Source organism: Amphiura filiformis, chromosome 8, assembly GCF_039555335.1.
Source record: "Amphiura filiformis chromosome 8, Afil_fr2py, whole genome shotgun sequence".
In the NCBI taxonomy this organism is placed as follows: Eukaryota; Metazoa; Echinodermata; class Ophiuroidea; order Amphilepidida; family Amphiuridae; genus Amphiura; species Amphiura filiformis.
In genome coordinates this window covers 27,580,752-27,596,605 of record NC_092635.1, presented here as the reverse complement: position 1 = coordinate 27,596,605, position 15,854 = coordinate 27,580,752, and the positions used below count along the sequence as shown (strand labels likewise).

The following is a 15,854-nucleotide window of genomic DNA, read 5'->3' as shown; positions in this document are numbered from 1 at the left end:
TCTAGCAAACGAACTGACAACTGCATTGCTGAGCAACCAGCATCATCTGCAGTTACAACAATAATAGTGTAAAAAAGGAGTATGCAAGACTTTGAAACATCCGCAGGTTGAGAATTATTTCTTGGACTAGTAATATAATTATCTCCTATAAAACTTCTTACTTCATTATTCTTACTACGTATAAATATAATTAGTGAGGCAAAGTTAGTTTGTTTTAGCTTGTTTTATTCTACCATTCTATTTTATTGCTGATCCATGTCTGTGTCCATAAATTTTTATCCAATTTTTTTTCTCCTTCAATCTAAGACCAGATTTTTCCTGGTTAGCTAATCCAACCTTTACATGTTCTCCTCATTGATGTTATACTCGACAACATCACTTTGCGCATCTTCTCAAATGGAATAATGTGAGCATTGTTTTACTTAATTATGCAAGGCATTGTATGTTTCTCTTGACAGATAAATGTCGTAAAGAAGTGATGTCGAGTACAACCAATGGAGTTGAGATACTTCTTGCAACTTTGGAGGTAAGAATAATTTTGTTGTGTTAAGTATTTTGTGACAAACCATGTTCATGGATTATTGCAGTCAAGGATCATTGTACTTTTAAGAACCATTATCATATTATGCAGTCTTGATTTTTTTTCACTAACTAGCCAACGATAACAACATATCTCTTAATTCTCATTGCTGCTATCACATTTTGAAAGGTATGAATAATTCTTGAAAAATGACTATACCGCAATTTGATTGGTTGCAAGTGAGTTGGGTGGTTATAGGGCAGATGATATGAGAATATGAATATTATCATTAGCTACAAAATCACTTAGACAATATGGGAAAATGTGAATGAATACCAAGGGAAAGGGGCCAAGCCTTGAATTGATAGGCTTAGGAGTGGCTTGTTTGGCTGTGAAATGAGGTTAAAAACCGCCGATCATATATATATGCATATCCTGCTGAGATATACATTTAGTGAGTGTCCCCCATGGTATGGGCCACTTTTCATATTTTGATTATGCCATCAGGTCTTCTATAGGTGGGAGTTAGATCAAACTGGAGCTGACAAAATTAAAAAAATTAAATTTGCAGAGTTTATCTGTAATAAGCCGAATCAACATTGTAACTTCTGGTTTTTCAGAGCAGTTTTGGGACACTTTGACCTCTGACAAAAACTGACATATAGGGAAAATTTATCATTATTGTAATAATGTTATCATTAATAATATTTTGAATAATTAAATCTATGTTATATTTATATTTTTTAACAATTTTTAATCTAGTAAAACATTTAAAATAATATTTTGAACACACAAAAACCAATTTTCCGATAGGTCAGAGGGCAAAGTGTCCCAAAACTGCAAAAACTCCCACAATGCATTGCAAAATTTCAATGCAATTTGGCTTATTAATTGTGTTTGATCAGTTTGCAAAAACTGATTTATCTTTATTGTGTTTTTACCACTTGTTTCTCAGAGTTCAAGAGACACTCAAACTTCCATCAATGTCTCACTGTGCCTCCTGGACCTTGCTGGTACCCCCAAGAGAACTACTAGCCTTGTGTCGCGAGGTGCTATCCAGATATTGCTCAGTGCGTTGAGTGCTGCGTCAAAATATCAAGATGCAAATAACCAACTATTGCTGATTCTGCATCAAGTATTAGCTAAGGTTGGCCCTAAAGGTGAGTGGTTACTTGAGAAAACTAATGCTGATGTTAATAAAAAGAAAGTGCAGAGGAAATTACACTGTCATCACAAGATAATCTTGTAAACCTGAACTACAAGAGGTTTTCTTGTGCCTGTAAACCAATGTTATTTTATGAGATGGTTGAATAAGGGGTGGCTTCTAAACTCAAGCACCAGTCAACAGCCAGTTTAACCATGTTATATTTGTTTAGAACAAGTTTAGAACAATAGAAGCAAGGACCAATCTCTGGTTCTTCCAGGTTGCTGGCAAACTATTGGGTTTTGGAGCCATTCTTAACTGATATGTAAAACAACGAAGTCAACAAATTTCAGTTGATATTGTGTCTGCAAATGTTGAGAATTGAAACCAGGAATTAAAATTAAACAGAAAACCATCTTAAGGGGGTACTACACCCCTGCCCAATTTTATGCCTATTTTTGCATTTTTCTCAAAAATTATAGCGCATTGGTGACAAGTAAGATATGTATATTATAGGGGCAAGGACTGCAACTACTGCACTGGAAATTTTATTTCAGCACAGCCAACAGTTGTGGAGTTACATTCAAAAATGAGGGAAAACCAATATTTGATCAATAAATCAATAACTACTTACCTTGAGTTGCTGAAATTTCAGTGCAGTAGTTGTAGTCCTTGCCCATATAATATACATATTTTACTTGTCACCAATGCACTATAATGTTTGAGAAAAATACAAAATATACACAAAATTGGTGTAGTACCCCCTTAAGATCAACTATGCAAAGATAATTTTACAAGGAGAAAAATATCTTTTGAAAAAACATCACTATTGTAGCCTTTACCAGCAGGTCACTATATCAGATAACATAATAAAGTGGTAGTTACAACATTTTTCTGATTCAATATGGTTCCAAAGTTTTGCCCTGTTCAAATTTAACATGCAAACTCAAGAGATTGGAGTTTACTCCGACAAGGCATATTGAGCAAAGGTAGATATTCATCATATGGGTATGTCCATTTGTAAATATTGCACGTACGTAAAAGCTTTGTTAGCTGGTGCATTACAAGCCTCATGGTTAGTCACAAGTTGGGAATGAAATTTTAAAAACTCAATTGATAAGAAACTTGAATGTTGTGCTATTTTGCAGATCGCAAGTTTGGAGTGAAAGCCCGTCTGAGTGGTGCAATAGCTATCACAGTGGGAATGCTGAAAGTAGATGATAGTAACATAAAAGTCTCATTGCCAGTACTTCAAGTCCTGAGAGTGTATGCTATCAATTGTAAGTATATAGTTTTTCTGCCTTCACTACTGACTTGTGGTGTTTGAGTTTTACTTATCATACAATTGTTTTGGCACAAGCCAGTTAGACAGGTAACCAATAAAGTCACCAGTCAGCGTGACTGGAACTTTTAGTAGTCTGACATACTTGAGTCTTATGGAACGAGGTAAATTGCTTCCAGAAAGCCAGGCTTGGAATTTTTGCGATGTCATCAGCCCGGCAGCCAGATAGTAAAGTTAAGGCCCGTTCATACTACCACCACATTTGAGATGCCGATATATCGATTATTTTTGCCGCAACTCGTCGCATTTCCAAGTTAAAATGTATTTAACTTCATTGCGATATCGCAATGCAGTAGTTTGCAGTACGATGCAGTGTGGCAACGCACCGCATAGCAAAGCAACGCATCGCAAATGCGGTGGTAGTATGAACGGACCTTTACTAGCCATTGGCAGTCTGGTTGTGTTAAAGAACATCACTGTTTCCAGGAAGATTGTGTAGGATTCTTCATTATGTGACTGTCCTCCACAAATGGGCTGTAAAGTCTGCATTTTCACTTTTTTAGGTATTGGACAGGCAAAAAACAGTAATGCTGCTGTGAACAAAGCCATTTGTAGCCACATATCAATCATAGCTAGGCAGTAGTGGGGGAAGCATCAAAATTCAGAGGGGAGCGGGCACATTTTTGGGCAGGTTTACTAGAAAAAATTCCCAATTTCTGAATATTTAGCTAAAAATGAATGTGACTTTTGGTATTTGCTAAGACAGTACACACAAATTTTACAATTTTGCCATGTTATGGCCCAAAACACAGTGTTTATCGGGCTAAAACAGAATATGCACACAGCAATATTGGCCGATTTCTTCCAGTTACTTGTTCATTTTTCCTTCTCTTAGGATTTTTAGGGCCTCTTAGAAAATCTGCCACATATGATCACAGATACTGATTTTTTTTCTTTCAAATCTGTTGTTGTTGTTGTTGTTAAATAATGCTAAATGCCTTTGCAGATGAGCTGACTAGTCAGTACCCCATTTAATATGTATAGACCCCTGGAAAGGCAACCGTTACTAATAGTTTCACAGCATTCCCTCAGGATCATTGGGTATACCGATCATCAGATGAATTTTAAGTTGTTTTTTTTACTTGATCTCCTGCTCTTTATATCACTGGTTTCATGATTTCTGTGTGTTTCCATACAGCTGTGAATGCATCCAATATGGGCAAATTGGGAGTGCTTTCTTACCTGCTTCGTATTGTCACCTCATGTGGCTTCAAGAACAACCGTGTCTTAAAGTAAGTGTTACCCCATGAGAACTACCTGCTGATTGGCCAAAATGAATATTGTGTCTAATTTTGAACCAATCAAGAAGGGCATTAATAAGATCATCTGCAAATGCAAGTTTGACCATAAATAGTTTAAAGCCTAGTTATAATTGGCAATCGAAATGAGTATTTCAAGTTATCAACCAATCAGAAATGCTGTTAGATAGCCAGTAGTGTCCAGAGGGTTAGAGAAGTAACCATGACTTCCTCTTATCACTATTCCTATTAGTTTACACAGCAGATTGTAGTGTCGGACCAAGATGTAGAAGAGATAATTGATGTGTTGTAACAAGATATGCAGAAGCACAATGTGTGGGGCCATGTAACACAAATAACCATATTAGTATGTTCCCCCGGAAAGACACATGTTTTTGGACTGGGCAGCTTTAAAAGACCCCTGAATTTGACCAAAACAGATCGCTGAATGCCCTTGATTTTAATCAATTTCAGCTATATATGTCCCCCAAATTCCAAGGAGATTTTTGGCCAGAAAGCTAAAATTGACTGTTGATTTTGACAGTTCATAGCTCTGAAAGACCTCCTTTTACAGATACAGTTCCCAAACATCCACCATTTCCAGTTCCACAAGGAACATACATGTATTGTACCCATCAAAATATTATAATGCATGAAAAATTTACTTTTTCCCCATCCATCTTTTCCTTTCATTGGTTATAAATGTGCTATTTGCAATTTATTCTAATTCTTTGTTTATTCTATTTAAACAAAATGTGTGCAATATTGTATTTTTATAGCTAGTTACTATAATTTTTTTTCTTTTGATTTTCAGAATCAGTTTGGAAACCTTGTGTCTACTTGTCAAAAGTAGTAAGTACTTAATCTGAAAAGATTCAAGCATGTTGTAATTTTACATAAAATATTATTTGATATCTAAATTTAAATCAATATTTTGGACACATTTCAAAATAAAAACACTAGCTGATCAGGAACATGAGACAGTATCTTTGTTAGGGTTTCTGTCGTTTAAAAAACAAAAGCGCAATAATTTTTAGTGTGCTACACACAGGGACAATACCTAGACATTGATCCACAAGCCTCAGCACATTACAGATTGTGGCTGACTACTACGGCCCCATATCATTCCATAAACCATTTAACAACAACACAGGGGCTTTGCAGCTTAGAAGCGCACACCTTAGGTGTACCACAATTGACCTTCGCAGCAAGGATCAACTCCACAAGTTTTGTACAGGTTACAATGAGACAATTAGCAGTAAGTTCCTTGTCCAGGGGAATATCAAGCTTAATCTCAATTTTTCCACAAGAGACTGCTAAACCACCACCAGGGTTCGAACCCACAACCTCGCCCACCATAGTCGAACACCTTATCGATTGAGCTAACTTACGGTTTGTGTGTATATATAATATCAAATTTATATAGCACTCAATGTGATATCTACCTCAATATACAACAGGGTATTGAACATCAGAATCAGATAACATCCTCCATGCATGTGATCATATAGTTCCCTCGGATCGCGATGTCCAAACAGGAGGGGCGTGTAGCACCAACATCGAGACTGAAGGGGGTCTCTGCCCAGTATCTTGTGGATATGGTAGTAGTAGACCTCATAATTACTTCTGTATTATGGGTAGTGGCAGAAGCTCTTTACTATAGCTAGTGACTATATAGTACATGTCAATGTCCGTACTTAGATTGTGAACATCCAAATTAAACAACCAATTTGTATTAAGAGGTACTCCTCATTTGATAGATAAGTGTATATAGCTAATTTATGTGACTATTGTTCCTTTAACAGAGAGTAATGCTGCTAGAGCTCTAGGACACGGAGGCATGATTACTATGCTGACGTTACTAAACACATGGCATCAGTTTGATGCCAGGAATAAACAGCTTGTGATCCGCAAATCCATCCTGAATGTCATCAAGAACATCACAGAGCTAAGTAAGTAGTTTAATAATCATTGGGGGGAGTGTACCCCCTCACAAAATCTTTGACTGTCTGTACATCACAGGCTGTGTATCAACAGTCCAGGTGAATATTAACGAAATTTGCCACAATCTGCAATGCGCTTATTCCCTGTCACCTGTTGTAGTCAAAATTAACAAGTACTTGTCCCGGTAAAGTCTTTCTTAATTTTCGGCCGGTACAGCATTGAGTGGTGGGGAATAATTGATATGACATACTTGGCATAAGAACAATTTTCGGTGATATTATGCTTTTGTTGGTATATTCAAAAGTTTGTGCCTCCCCCCTCCCATGAAAAGCTGATGATAATTGATTATAAGTAAAGAATAATGATTTACTGGCTTTTGAATGCCTGAGGCACTATCAGTTAAAAAACATCAAAAATCAGATGTTTGCATTAATTTGTACAGGTGTGCTAGCATACACTTCTCGGCAAGAATGATATAGCCTTAGCGTTCACATAAATTTATAAAGCAAGCAATTTTAAAAGAATTTAAATATTTTCACACTTTTGCCGGAATCACTGATGCTGTTTGGTGTTGGTAATTTTGCATGTTTAAGGTGAGTCGGAGCGGTGCCTGAGCTAGCGGTTTGTGCTCAAATATTGAAAAAAATAAAGCCCACACTCATAGGGGAATAGTATGGGTTCAATATGTGAGATCCCAAAGCTCATTGTAATGGGTTTAATTTTTCCCCCATGTGCATGATTTTCATTGTGAGGAGGGAAATAGCCAAAACTTTTGTTTTGACGTATTATTTGTCATAACTCACTTACTGCAATACATGTGGAAATATAAATGTGACCAGTTGATTCCTTGATTCATTGCTGTAAGATCATTGTATTTAAGATCAATAAACTGTATTATTAAAGCAAAATAAACAAGTTGGATAAATATGACTTGAAGGCGCTGACTAGCAATTTGTAAAGAATTAAAATATTTTCACGCCTTTACTGGAATCACTGATAGCATCTTTAACAAATGCTGTTTGGTGGGGGTTAATTTTGCATGTTTATTATTGTATATTTTTTTAATTTATCTACAATTTTGTTTAGGATCTGGTAGAAGAGCTTTCAATGATGCAGATGGAACAAAACTATTGTACGGAATCGGTAAACAAATGATGGACAAACCAGGTAGGTGGCTTTACTTGAGATAGATTGATGGATTGAATGATCAATTATTCATAATTTCTTTCATTTGTTTTTTTTCATCAATCTGCCATGTTAATTTATCTATTCATTTACTCTTTTACATTGTCTTTACATTCAGGGAAGTCATTTGTCAGTTTGTTTGATTCATATTTCATTTATTCATTCATTTAAGTCATTTTTCAGTTTGTTTGATTCATATTTCACTTATTCATTTAGTTAAGTCATTTAGTTAAGTCATTTGTCATCAAGTGAAAAAAAATAGGATTTTTTTCTATGCAATATGACAGTTGACATTTTTGTTCCCAGCAATGAGATGGACAATTTGAAATACATTTAAACATGATGGGACCATTTTGAGTTTTGGTCTCATTATGACCTTGTGGGAGGCATGATAGGGGATGCATAGAAAAATGTAACCAATACTAGTTTTATCATTTGAGGTATATAAGGTTCCACTAATGTAGCAAAATAACATCCAAACACATAAAACCATATAATGCTTGCAAATGTTTTTATTGAAATTGTAATACAGGGAAAGATGTGGATGCTTTAGTAGGTGTCATCAGTGGAATCCTCAGAAAGTGCTCTAAAAGACATCGTCTTCCAGTCAAGACCCTCACAAGTTGCTTCCAATTTGACCTGCCTGATGAGGCCCTAGCAAAAGAAATATTGGCACAAAATGGAGGTAAGAAAACAGCAATTATGTGAGATTTTTTGAGATTGTTTTAACATACTCATTTATTTGCTTATGAAACATGAACACAGCTGTTTGTTTGTTTGTTTGTTTATTTCTTCTTTTACCTGTTTTACTCAATCAATGGATGTTTTAACCCTAACACTCACTACCAGGTACTACAAAATACTACTTGATATATGCACGTGCATCCCCGTGATGTGATGATGCAATCGCCCTAAGTGATATAAAGGCAGGCCAGCACAAGACCTGTGGCAAAGTGTGGCCGATCCAGTGCTTGGCATGCGAGGGGTCTCGGGTTCGAATCCCACCCAGAGCAAATAACTTCTTTCTTTGTTTTTTCTCTTTATTCCTTACTTCTTTCCCTACCCGTCGCCAAAAAGCCCCTGGAGCATCAGAGTTAAGGTGTCCTCTGTACTTCCATGAGGCCAGAGGAACTGTGAGCAATGTGTTTTATAAAAGAATCTGTAGCCAGTCAGCTAGTTAAGCTGTTATATTATGTGTTTTTAAATTAAAAACATTGATATGGCAAAAAAAAACAGTTTCCGTTACTTTTCTGCTCAAAATTAATTTGAGTCAGTAGGTTGAGGTTTTTTTAAATCTTACTGAACGCCACTGCAGGGCCTTGTGTGGCTGTATAAATGACCCAGCAAATGTGTCCATTGCCATGTTGTTATCTAAACAACCCTTGGATACAAAATAAACTTTCAGCACAAAATGCACGATGGACTGAAAGACAGCTTATGATTTCCCTTGAAGTAATTATTCTGGTGTGTATTTTGTGAGTATAAAAACACAATATGGTTCTACACAAGCAATTATTCTGTGTGCATCCAAAAAATACATATAGACGATATAGCTTTCTATTTAATATTGTTTTACTATAAGTTTATGAAAATTCTATACATTTCAACATTAATGCTGAAATCTTTTGCCCCCCCCCCCCCTTCAGAAAAGTTTGGACTCTGTGTCTTACTTGGGAAGTGGGGTGTGGCCTATCCCATTATGAATATTCATAGGTCACAGTTATGAATATTCAGAAGTTACAGTAGGATAGTTTAACTCTTTTGATTAATAGTATTGGTATCATGCTTCTTAGTAAACAAATTGCATTTTTTCTTGACAGGATATGATGTATTTGATGAGAGCGATGATCAAGATGATGACGATACAGAGAGCAGTGATGAACAACAAACAGAGGCATCGGTAAGTCCTGTTGAAAATTTATCATGGTGATGATTAACTTGTAAATGTCTATTAGAAATTTCAACTTAAAGATCTATGCATATGGTAATGTTTTTGCTATCTCATTAAATATTGCAAATATCTTGAAGAAAAAAATGGCAATCCAAAAAATGTGTCCTCTGGTACTGATTCAAATTTATTTTAAATAGTTGTAAGAAAAGCTGTTACTGTACAAAATAGTACAGACTGGGATTTTTAAAATTGCAGAATTTTTTTTTTTTTTTTCCCATTTTGTTAGATGTTTTGAACCATGTAATAAATAATTCACATTTTGTCATCCTAATACAATAATTGCATAACTCCTCTGTATATGTGACACGATCAAGGGAAATGAGTCGGATGTCGCTAATATTGATTTTGAGATATTGGCAAAGAAAGTATTAAAATTCTTTTGTTTTATATTGTTTTCAGCGATTGATAAATTGATGTAACTTTGCAAAGACAATTGGTATCAACATGGGGTTTTCAGGTTCAGACAGCTCTAAATGTCCTCTTTAGAAACACATGTAAAACTCATATTCGACCAGGGCCAACATGTGACTCATTCCCCTTGATCATGTCACATATAGGTATTGACATGGTCAAATCATGGTCAAATTAATGATCACATTAAACATAATGTTTGATGCCATTCCTTGTATAGATAAACAAATGACAATGAACCATGATTGGTCAGTTTCCTTCAACATGATATACTATGGGAGCTTTGTGGAATAAATGCTATGAATAGCACCCTTAGGCCCCGTATCCATAGGCTGTTCTCTTGTGGCGTGTGCCCTTGTTCCGTGTTCACTTGTTTCCATGTGACCTGCCACACAGACAACCTATGGATACGGCCACTAAGCAAAACAAAGGTCCGTTGTCTGTGTGGCCGGTCACATGGGAACAAGTGAACACGGAACAAGGGCACACGCCACAAGGGAACAGCCTATGGATACGGGGCCTTAAAGATTAGCAAACAAGCTGTGCTCTAGGAGTACTTCTTGTTGACAAAATATCTCAAATACTTATGGGTCCAAATTGAATTTTATCAGGTACTCACTCATGCACAGTGTATTTTACCCATAGGAAAAATCATTCCATACCATGCGTGTACAGATCACTGACAGTGATGCAATCAACCAATCAGTATTCGGAAAATCATTGACCCAATGACGTCATCGCTGGATTTACATTGATAAATTTGCAGAAACGTTCATTGCAAATATTTCCTTTGTTTATCTATGAATGTCAATGTCTATCTTGTGTTACCATGGTATATTATCGTAGTGTTGAATGCGCCAAGGCTTTTGAAGGAGGTCCGTTGCAAATTTTGCGGTTCTGTTGTTTTTGTGACATTAAAAATCCATCTTTTACATGGCCTCTGTGTGTGTGTGGGGGTGTGTGAATGGGGTCAGCTATGCGCGCATGGATTCTGTTGATAATGACCTGCACGCAGAAACACTAATACTGCTGGCCGAGTGTACCAGTCATAGTAGGGTGTAAAAATATACAAAAAAGTCAATGTTTATTCTCAAATATAATATGGTGTAATATAAGCATTTGAATAATTTAACAATAATTTGAACCTGAAAAAAATGAACATGAAAGTTCATGAGTGATTTTTCAACATATTTGACTGTTGGATAAATATGGGTGCTGCAGCTTTGGAGCTAAGGCAATATGGTGCATTACTTGGTAATGGGTAAAATTACACTGTGTCATGGTAATGGGGAATTGACTAAAAGCTAAGTTTGGTTGAAAAATACAAATTGTGGCCATGATTAATTAAAAACATGAAAGAAAGATGATTCCCACACAGACTGACACGCCAGAATATTGTCTTGCTTATAAATCTTTTGAGGCTAACATCCCACATGATAATAAGCTTTTATTTTTAGGCTCAAAATAGGACACACTTATATTTACTTTGCACTTAATAATAGCCCTTACTCAAGGAATATAAGATATACATTTATAACATACATTGTATACTGGGGTGATATACATGTATAATATACATTGTATATGTAATATCAGAGAAGATGAGTATGACTTCTTCAACATCAAGTCATAAAAGAAATAGTCATTGCAAGAAAAAATTCCACTAGTTTATTTTAAGATATACTGCCCTCTATTGATGATTCAATGTGGTATTGTAATTGGAAGTTTACAGTGTTTTGTTGAATTTTAAAAGGATTTGTTGGTGTGTGAAGCATAATTTGCAGCACATTTTAGTCAAAAAATAACACAGTCGATACCATGCTACTTAGGAAACTTTTCATAAAATGCTGCCAAGCACAGGGCCAAAAGCTACTCAAATCAGCTGACCATATCCATTACATAGACTTGCTTATATGTTGAAAAGCTAACCTTCATTCGACATCAAAAGTGTGAATAAAAACTGTTGAAATGAAAATCATCAGGTAATTTGTTTGTTATGCTGCCCTCATCTTGAAGAAGCATGGGTATTCCATTTATACGTGCTTCAACCTTTTATACAATTTTTGGGGTGCTCGATGACATAGTTGTTCTTGTGGGTAAAACACTATATTTATGTGTGTACATTTCAAAAGAAAACTGCCAATATAATTGGTCTTAAGGCTTTTATTTAGATAAACAGAGATACAGAGTATTGCATTGCTAAAAAGAAAAACAAACTCTCATGCCACTTTCGTAAATGGAGATTTGACATCTAGATTTCTGGTCATTTTGTATTATTTATAAACTTTTGTAGACTATGTGACTGGATTATATTGTGACTTTGTGCATAGCATGTAATTAGTGTATCTGGGTAAAAGTGACTGCATAATTTGTGTAACCATTTTTGCTACTTTTTTTTTGGGGGGGGGGATTTGTTGTTGATTGTTTTGATTTTTTGTAAATATTGAATGATAAAAAAAATATTTTGTCAACATTTATATCGTGTGATATGGATACGTTTACTGCTGGAACTCAGTGCTGCAGAGTTGTATACAGTTAAGTAGCTCTGAATTTCAAATGACCATAAACAAATTGATAGTTACAATTATGCAGTAAATATCATGCCAATTTCATGGTATTTACAGTATTTTGTCTTGTTTTATCAGAATGTTTCTTTTCAATGTCCACCCATTAAATCTGTAGACAGAATGTCCTTTAGGTTTCCTTCTTTATATATCAGAACCGCCCACTTCATTTAAGTATGTAATACTTAACAAAAGTGTCAAAATGTAACAAATGAGCATATCAGACGTTCCAATATCTGTGATCAGACTTGTTGACATAGTATACCCTGGGAAGATCCTAGACAACATAAACCCCTGGTCTAAATCTTTGTGGGTTATGTTTAAATTTGGCCAATAATACAAGAAAGTGAAATGAATAGCAAGAAACATAAAAGAAAACCCTGAAAACATTAATGTGCAAAAAATGTGCTGTTTTATTCCTTTTGTCTGAAAATGGTGTTTAAATTGGCGCAGAACCCATTTTGATGCAAAATGACAAAAAAGAAGGAATGTTATATTTCTATGGGTATAAGCGTGCAACAAAAGATTGATTTCATAATCAGGTCTTTTGATCCTTACCAGGCTTTATTAAGAGAGACATTACTTTCTGGTCTCCCAGAGATAATAACATTAATCATGTCCACACTAGATGCAGAAACTTAGGATTGAAAAAATTCAGAGGATAAAAACTGCTGATGGTCAGTCAGGGGTTTTGGCTGTGCTGATGCATTTTGAGGTTTGACACTAAGGGTGTGACTCACCCAGTGGCTTCCCCACAAGGAGGGTGCATGGGGGAAGTACCCCAGTCAGAACTCTTCCCCCCAGTAAAATCCAAAAATTACAAAAATTTCACTTTTTGTGCAAAATTTGTTGGTTTTACTCTGCCCCGATATTCACTTCCCCCAAAAGTCTTGCCGCTGCCACTGGACCCATCTCAAATCTCCAAGTTATTCAGGAGGGTTTTATTAAATTTCCAAGCTCACTTAAAGGAAACTTGGTGTTTGTGTCATGTGAACATACATGTTCAAGAGTTTAATTCAGAGTTTCACTTTGTGATTGTGTAATGTGATTGGTCAATTCCTGTTTCTAGTTGAGTCTATATAATACCCCAAGCACATTTTAGTCAAAATATGGATGGCTCAGGGGTTTCAGCTGGAAAAAGAATAGTGTGGACATAACATAGTAACTTAGGATTTTATGAACTACATTTGGAGGTTTGTACCCTTGGGAAGTTCATGCCATCTGAACATAGCTAATGTATCATTTGTGAATGTGCTGATTCAATGCTACTGGTCATTATGCATGATTACTATATCTTTCTTCTATTGAGATAAGATGATTTTTTTTTCTGTTTGTAATCATTTTGTTTTTATTATGATTATCAAACTCCCAAGGTAAAAAGTGCTGGAGGCAAATTCTCACAGATGCGCTTTATTTAAATTGCATTTAACATTTCATCATTTACATCTGGGTGTGATGTGACAAGTCCGGTTAACCATTCTACCTTTAGATGTGTCCTACACTTTGATACTGCAAGGGATTTGAACCTGTAACCACAATCTTCTTTGAGCCTTTCTGACTGTGCCAAAATATTAAAGAAATTTGACCCTTTAGTCCCGTATGCTCAAAACCAGTTAGACCGGGTCTAACTTTAGACCTGATCTACGTATGGAGATTAGTCATCAGACTTCCTCAGGCATCTGATTGATGACGTGATTGTGACATCATGTAACATCAGACGGCGAGGAATGTCTCGCAATGCCGGGTCCCATGTGTGTGACAACTGGAAACAGAGTCCCCCTTTCTTGTTAATGCAGGGCTCCTCCACTCTCTCCCATATGGATTCTCTGACTCCTCTTTCGAACCATCTCTCCTCTTATTTTTTTTTTTTTTGCAAATTGTGTTTGCCACACCTTCGACTTAGTCAAAGTTAGCAGTAAGAAGTCATTTTGACCATAACAATTCATAATCTTTTGTTTTTAACATGAACAGCTCTTGCCTCTCCTTATTAAAGCTATGATGACCCGTATCCATTCCAGTATAAGTGTGCAATACTTGTGTCGTTATAATACTCAGACTGAATGAAAATGAACTTGAGAGGCATTTTTGCAATGAGAAATAAATAGTTCTTATTTTGTAATATGAATATAGATGTTGTTTCTACTGTACATTTCCGAAGTTAAGGGTGGTCAACCTTAAAGAGAGTTTAAAACTGCATAAGTCAGTATCTCTTATCTTTTTCCTTATTCAAATAAATTGGTTTAATTTGATTTATCTCTGAGACTGAAACTATAAATATGCATGTCTGATGTGTTATATTTTTTATTGATTGATTGATTGATACATTCATTCATTCATCATTTTTTCATTCACTTTATCTGTTTCACTAAAAATTCTTGGGAAGGTGTATCTCAAACTAACAACAAATCTTCCACCGATATAAATGTGTTATCAACAAAATTTTAGTAGACACCATGTGTTAACCATGAGAGATTAGTAAAGGAAAATCAGCATTATGCCTAGTGTATTGTTGCATGTATTAGCTGGTTACAGATAGAAATCACATATCAAGTTTTAATCCTAGCTGGTAACAGATACAAATCTCATATCAGTTTTAATCCACAGATAATGTTCTGAAATATGTATCCCTTTTACATTAATAATCGCATTAATGTAGTTTCCCAACCTTCAAAATCATGAATCTGTGACCATTTTCCCTAAAAATACAAAATTGATGATCTGATCAGTAGACTTTAAAAAATCTTTTGTGTTGTGGGATGACATAAGTCAGATTTTATCAAATCACATTTGAGATGGCCTAATCAAGCAAGCAGGTTCTTAAGTTTTCAATTGTAAAGAGTTGAGACACTATTTCCTACTCAAATTTGATCTGAGGCCCAGGGGGTTCTTAATTTTGGATTGGGTACATGGACTCCAACACTTTATCCTGAAAATATACCAAATTTGATAAAGAAAATTTTTTTAAAAAGAGGCACCAAATTATATTGAATTTTCTGGACTTGGAATGAAATTATTTCTGTTCAAATTTAAAGTAAATTTACCAAATTCTGGACAACTTTGTTTAAAACATTGAAAAGTTGGCACTTTATTCTAGATTTTTTGAGCAAATTTTGAAAAAGCACCCTTTTCTAAACCAGTGTTTAGAAATGTACACTCCAAATCTAAACCTACCTACGTTTCCACTTAATACTCCTTCACTGCAATCCAGGAAAAAAATAGTTGGCACACTTGCACTAAACAATGGAAATGCGTGCCCTATCAAAATTGGAGAGGCTAGTGAAACATGCATGCAATATAAGTGAAGTACAGACTCCCCCCTATATATCATCCTTCAATGTTGGAGGGTCTCACGGACCTGTTGACAACATGGCTTGGTCCAACATTGAATTGGGGGAGCGGGGGAAGAGATATACCAAAAGACAGGCAAAGTGTGCCAACCTTTTTTTCCTGGATTGACTGGTTACCTCCTCCACATCTCAAGTGAATCTTGTTTGTAAGAGGGCTGACCGGCTGAATTTTGTCCTTGATTTTGCTTGAAAAAGGGAGTAAATTTGA

At 35.6% G+C, this 15,854-nt stretch overlaps 1 protein-coding gene across 1 annotated transcript in view; it reads left to right on the top strand.

Moving 5' to 3' along the window:
- Positions 1-462: 462 nt before the first annotated feature.
- LOC140158892 (cytosolic carboxypeptidase 1-like) overlaps positions 463-15,854 on the top strand; it is an 87,591-nt gene continuing 72,199 nt past the window's right edge. Inside the window, exons 1-9 of the mRNA XM_072182159.1 lie at positions 463-526; positions 1,476-1,680; positions 2,813-2,944; positions 4,145-4,238; positions 5,059-5,096; positions 6,050-6,196; positions 7,275-7,355; positions 7,906-8,058; positions 9,194-9,273. Of these exons, the coding sequence (XP_072038260.1) occupies positions 479-526; positions 1,476-1,680; positions 2,813-2,944; positions 4,145-4,238; positions 5,059-5,096; positions 6,050-6,196; positions 7,275-7,355; positions 7,906-8,058; positions 9,194-9,273 (978 nt within the window). The 5' untranslated portion in view covers positions 463-478. The remainder of the gene's footprint in view (positions 527-1,475; positions 1,681-2,812; positions 2,945-4,144; positions 4,239-5,058; positions 5,097-6,049; positions 6,197-7,274; positions 7,356-7,905; positions 8,059-9,193; positions 9,274-15,854) is intronic.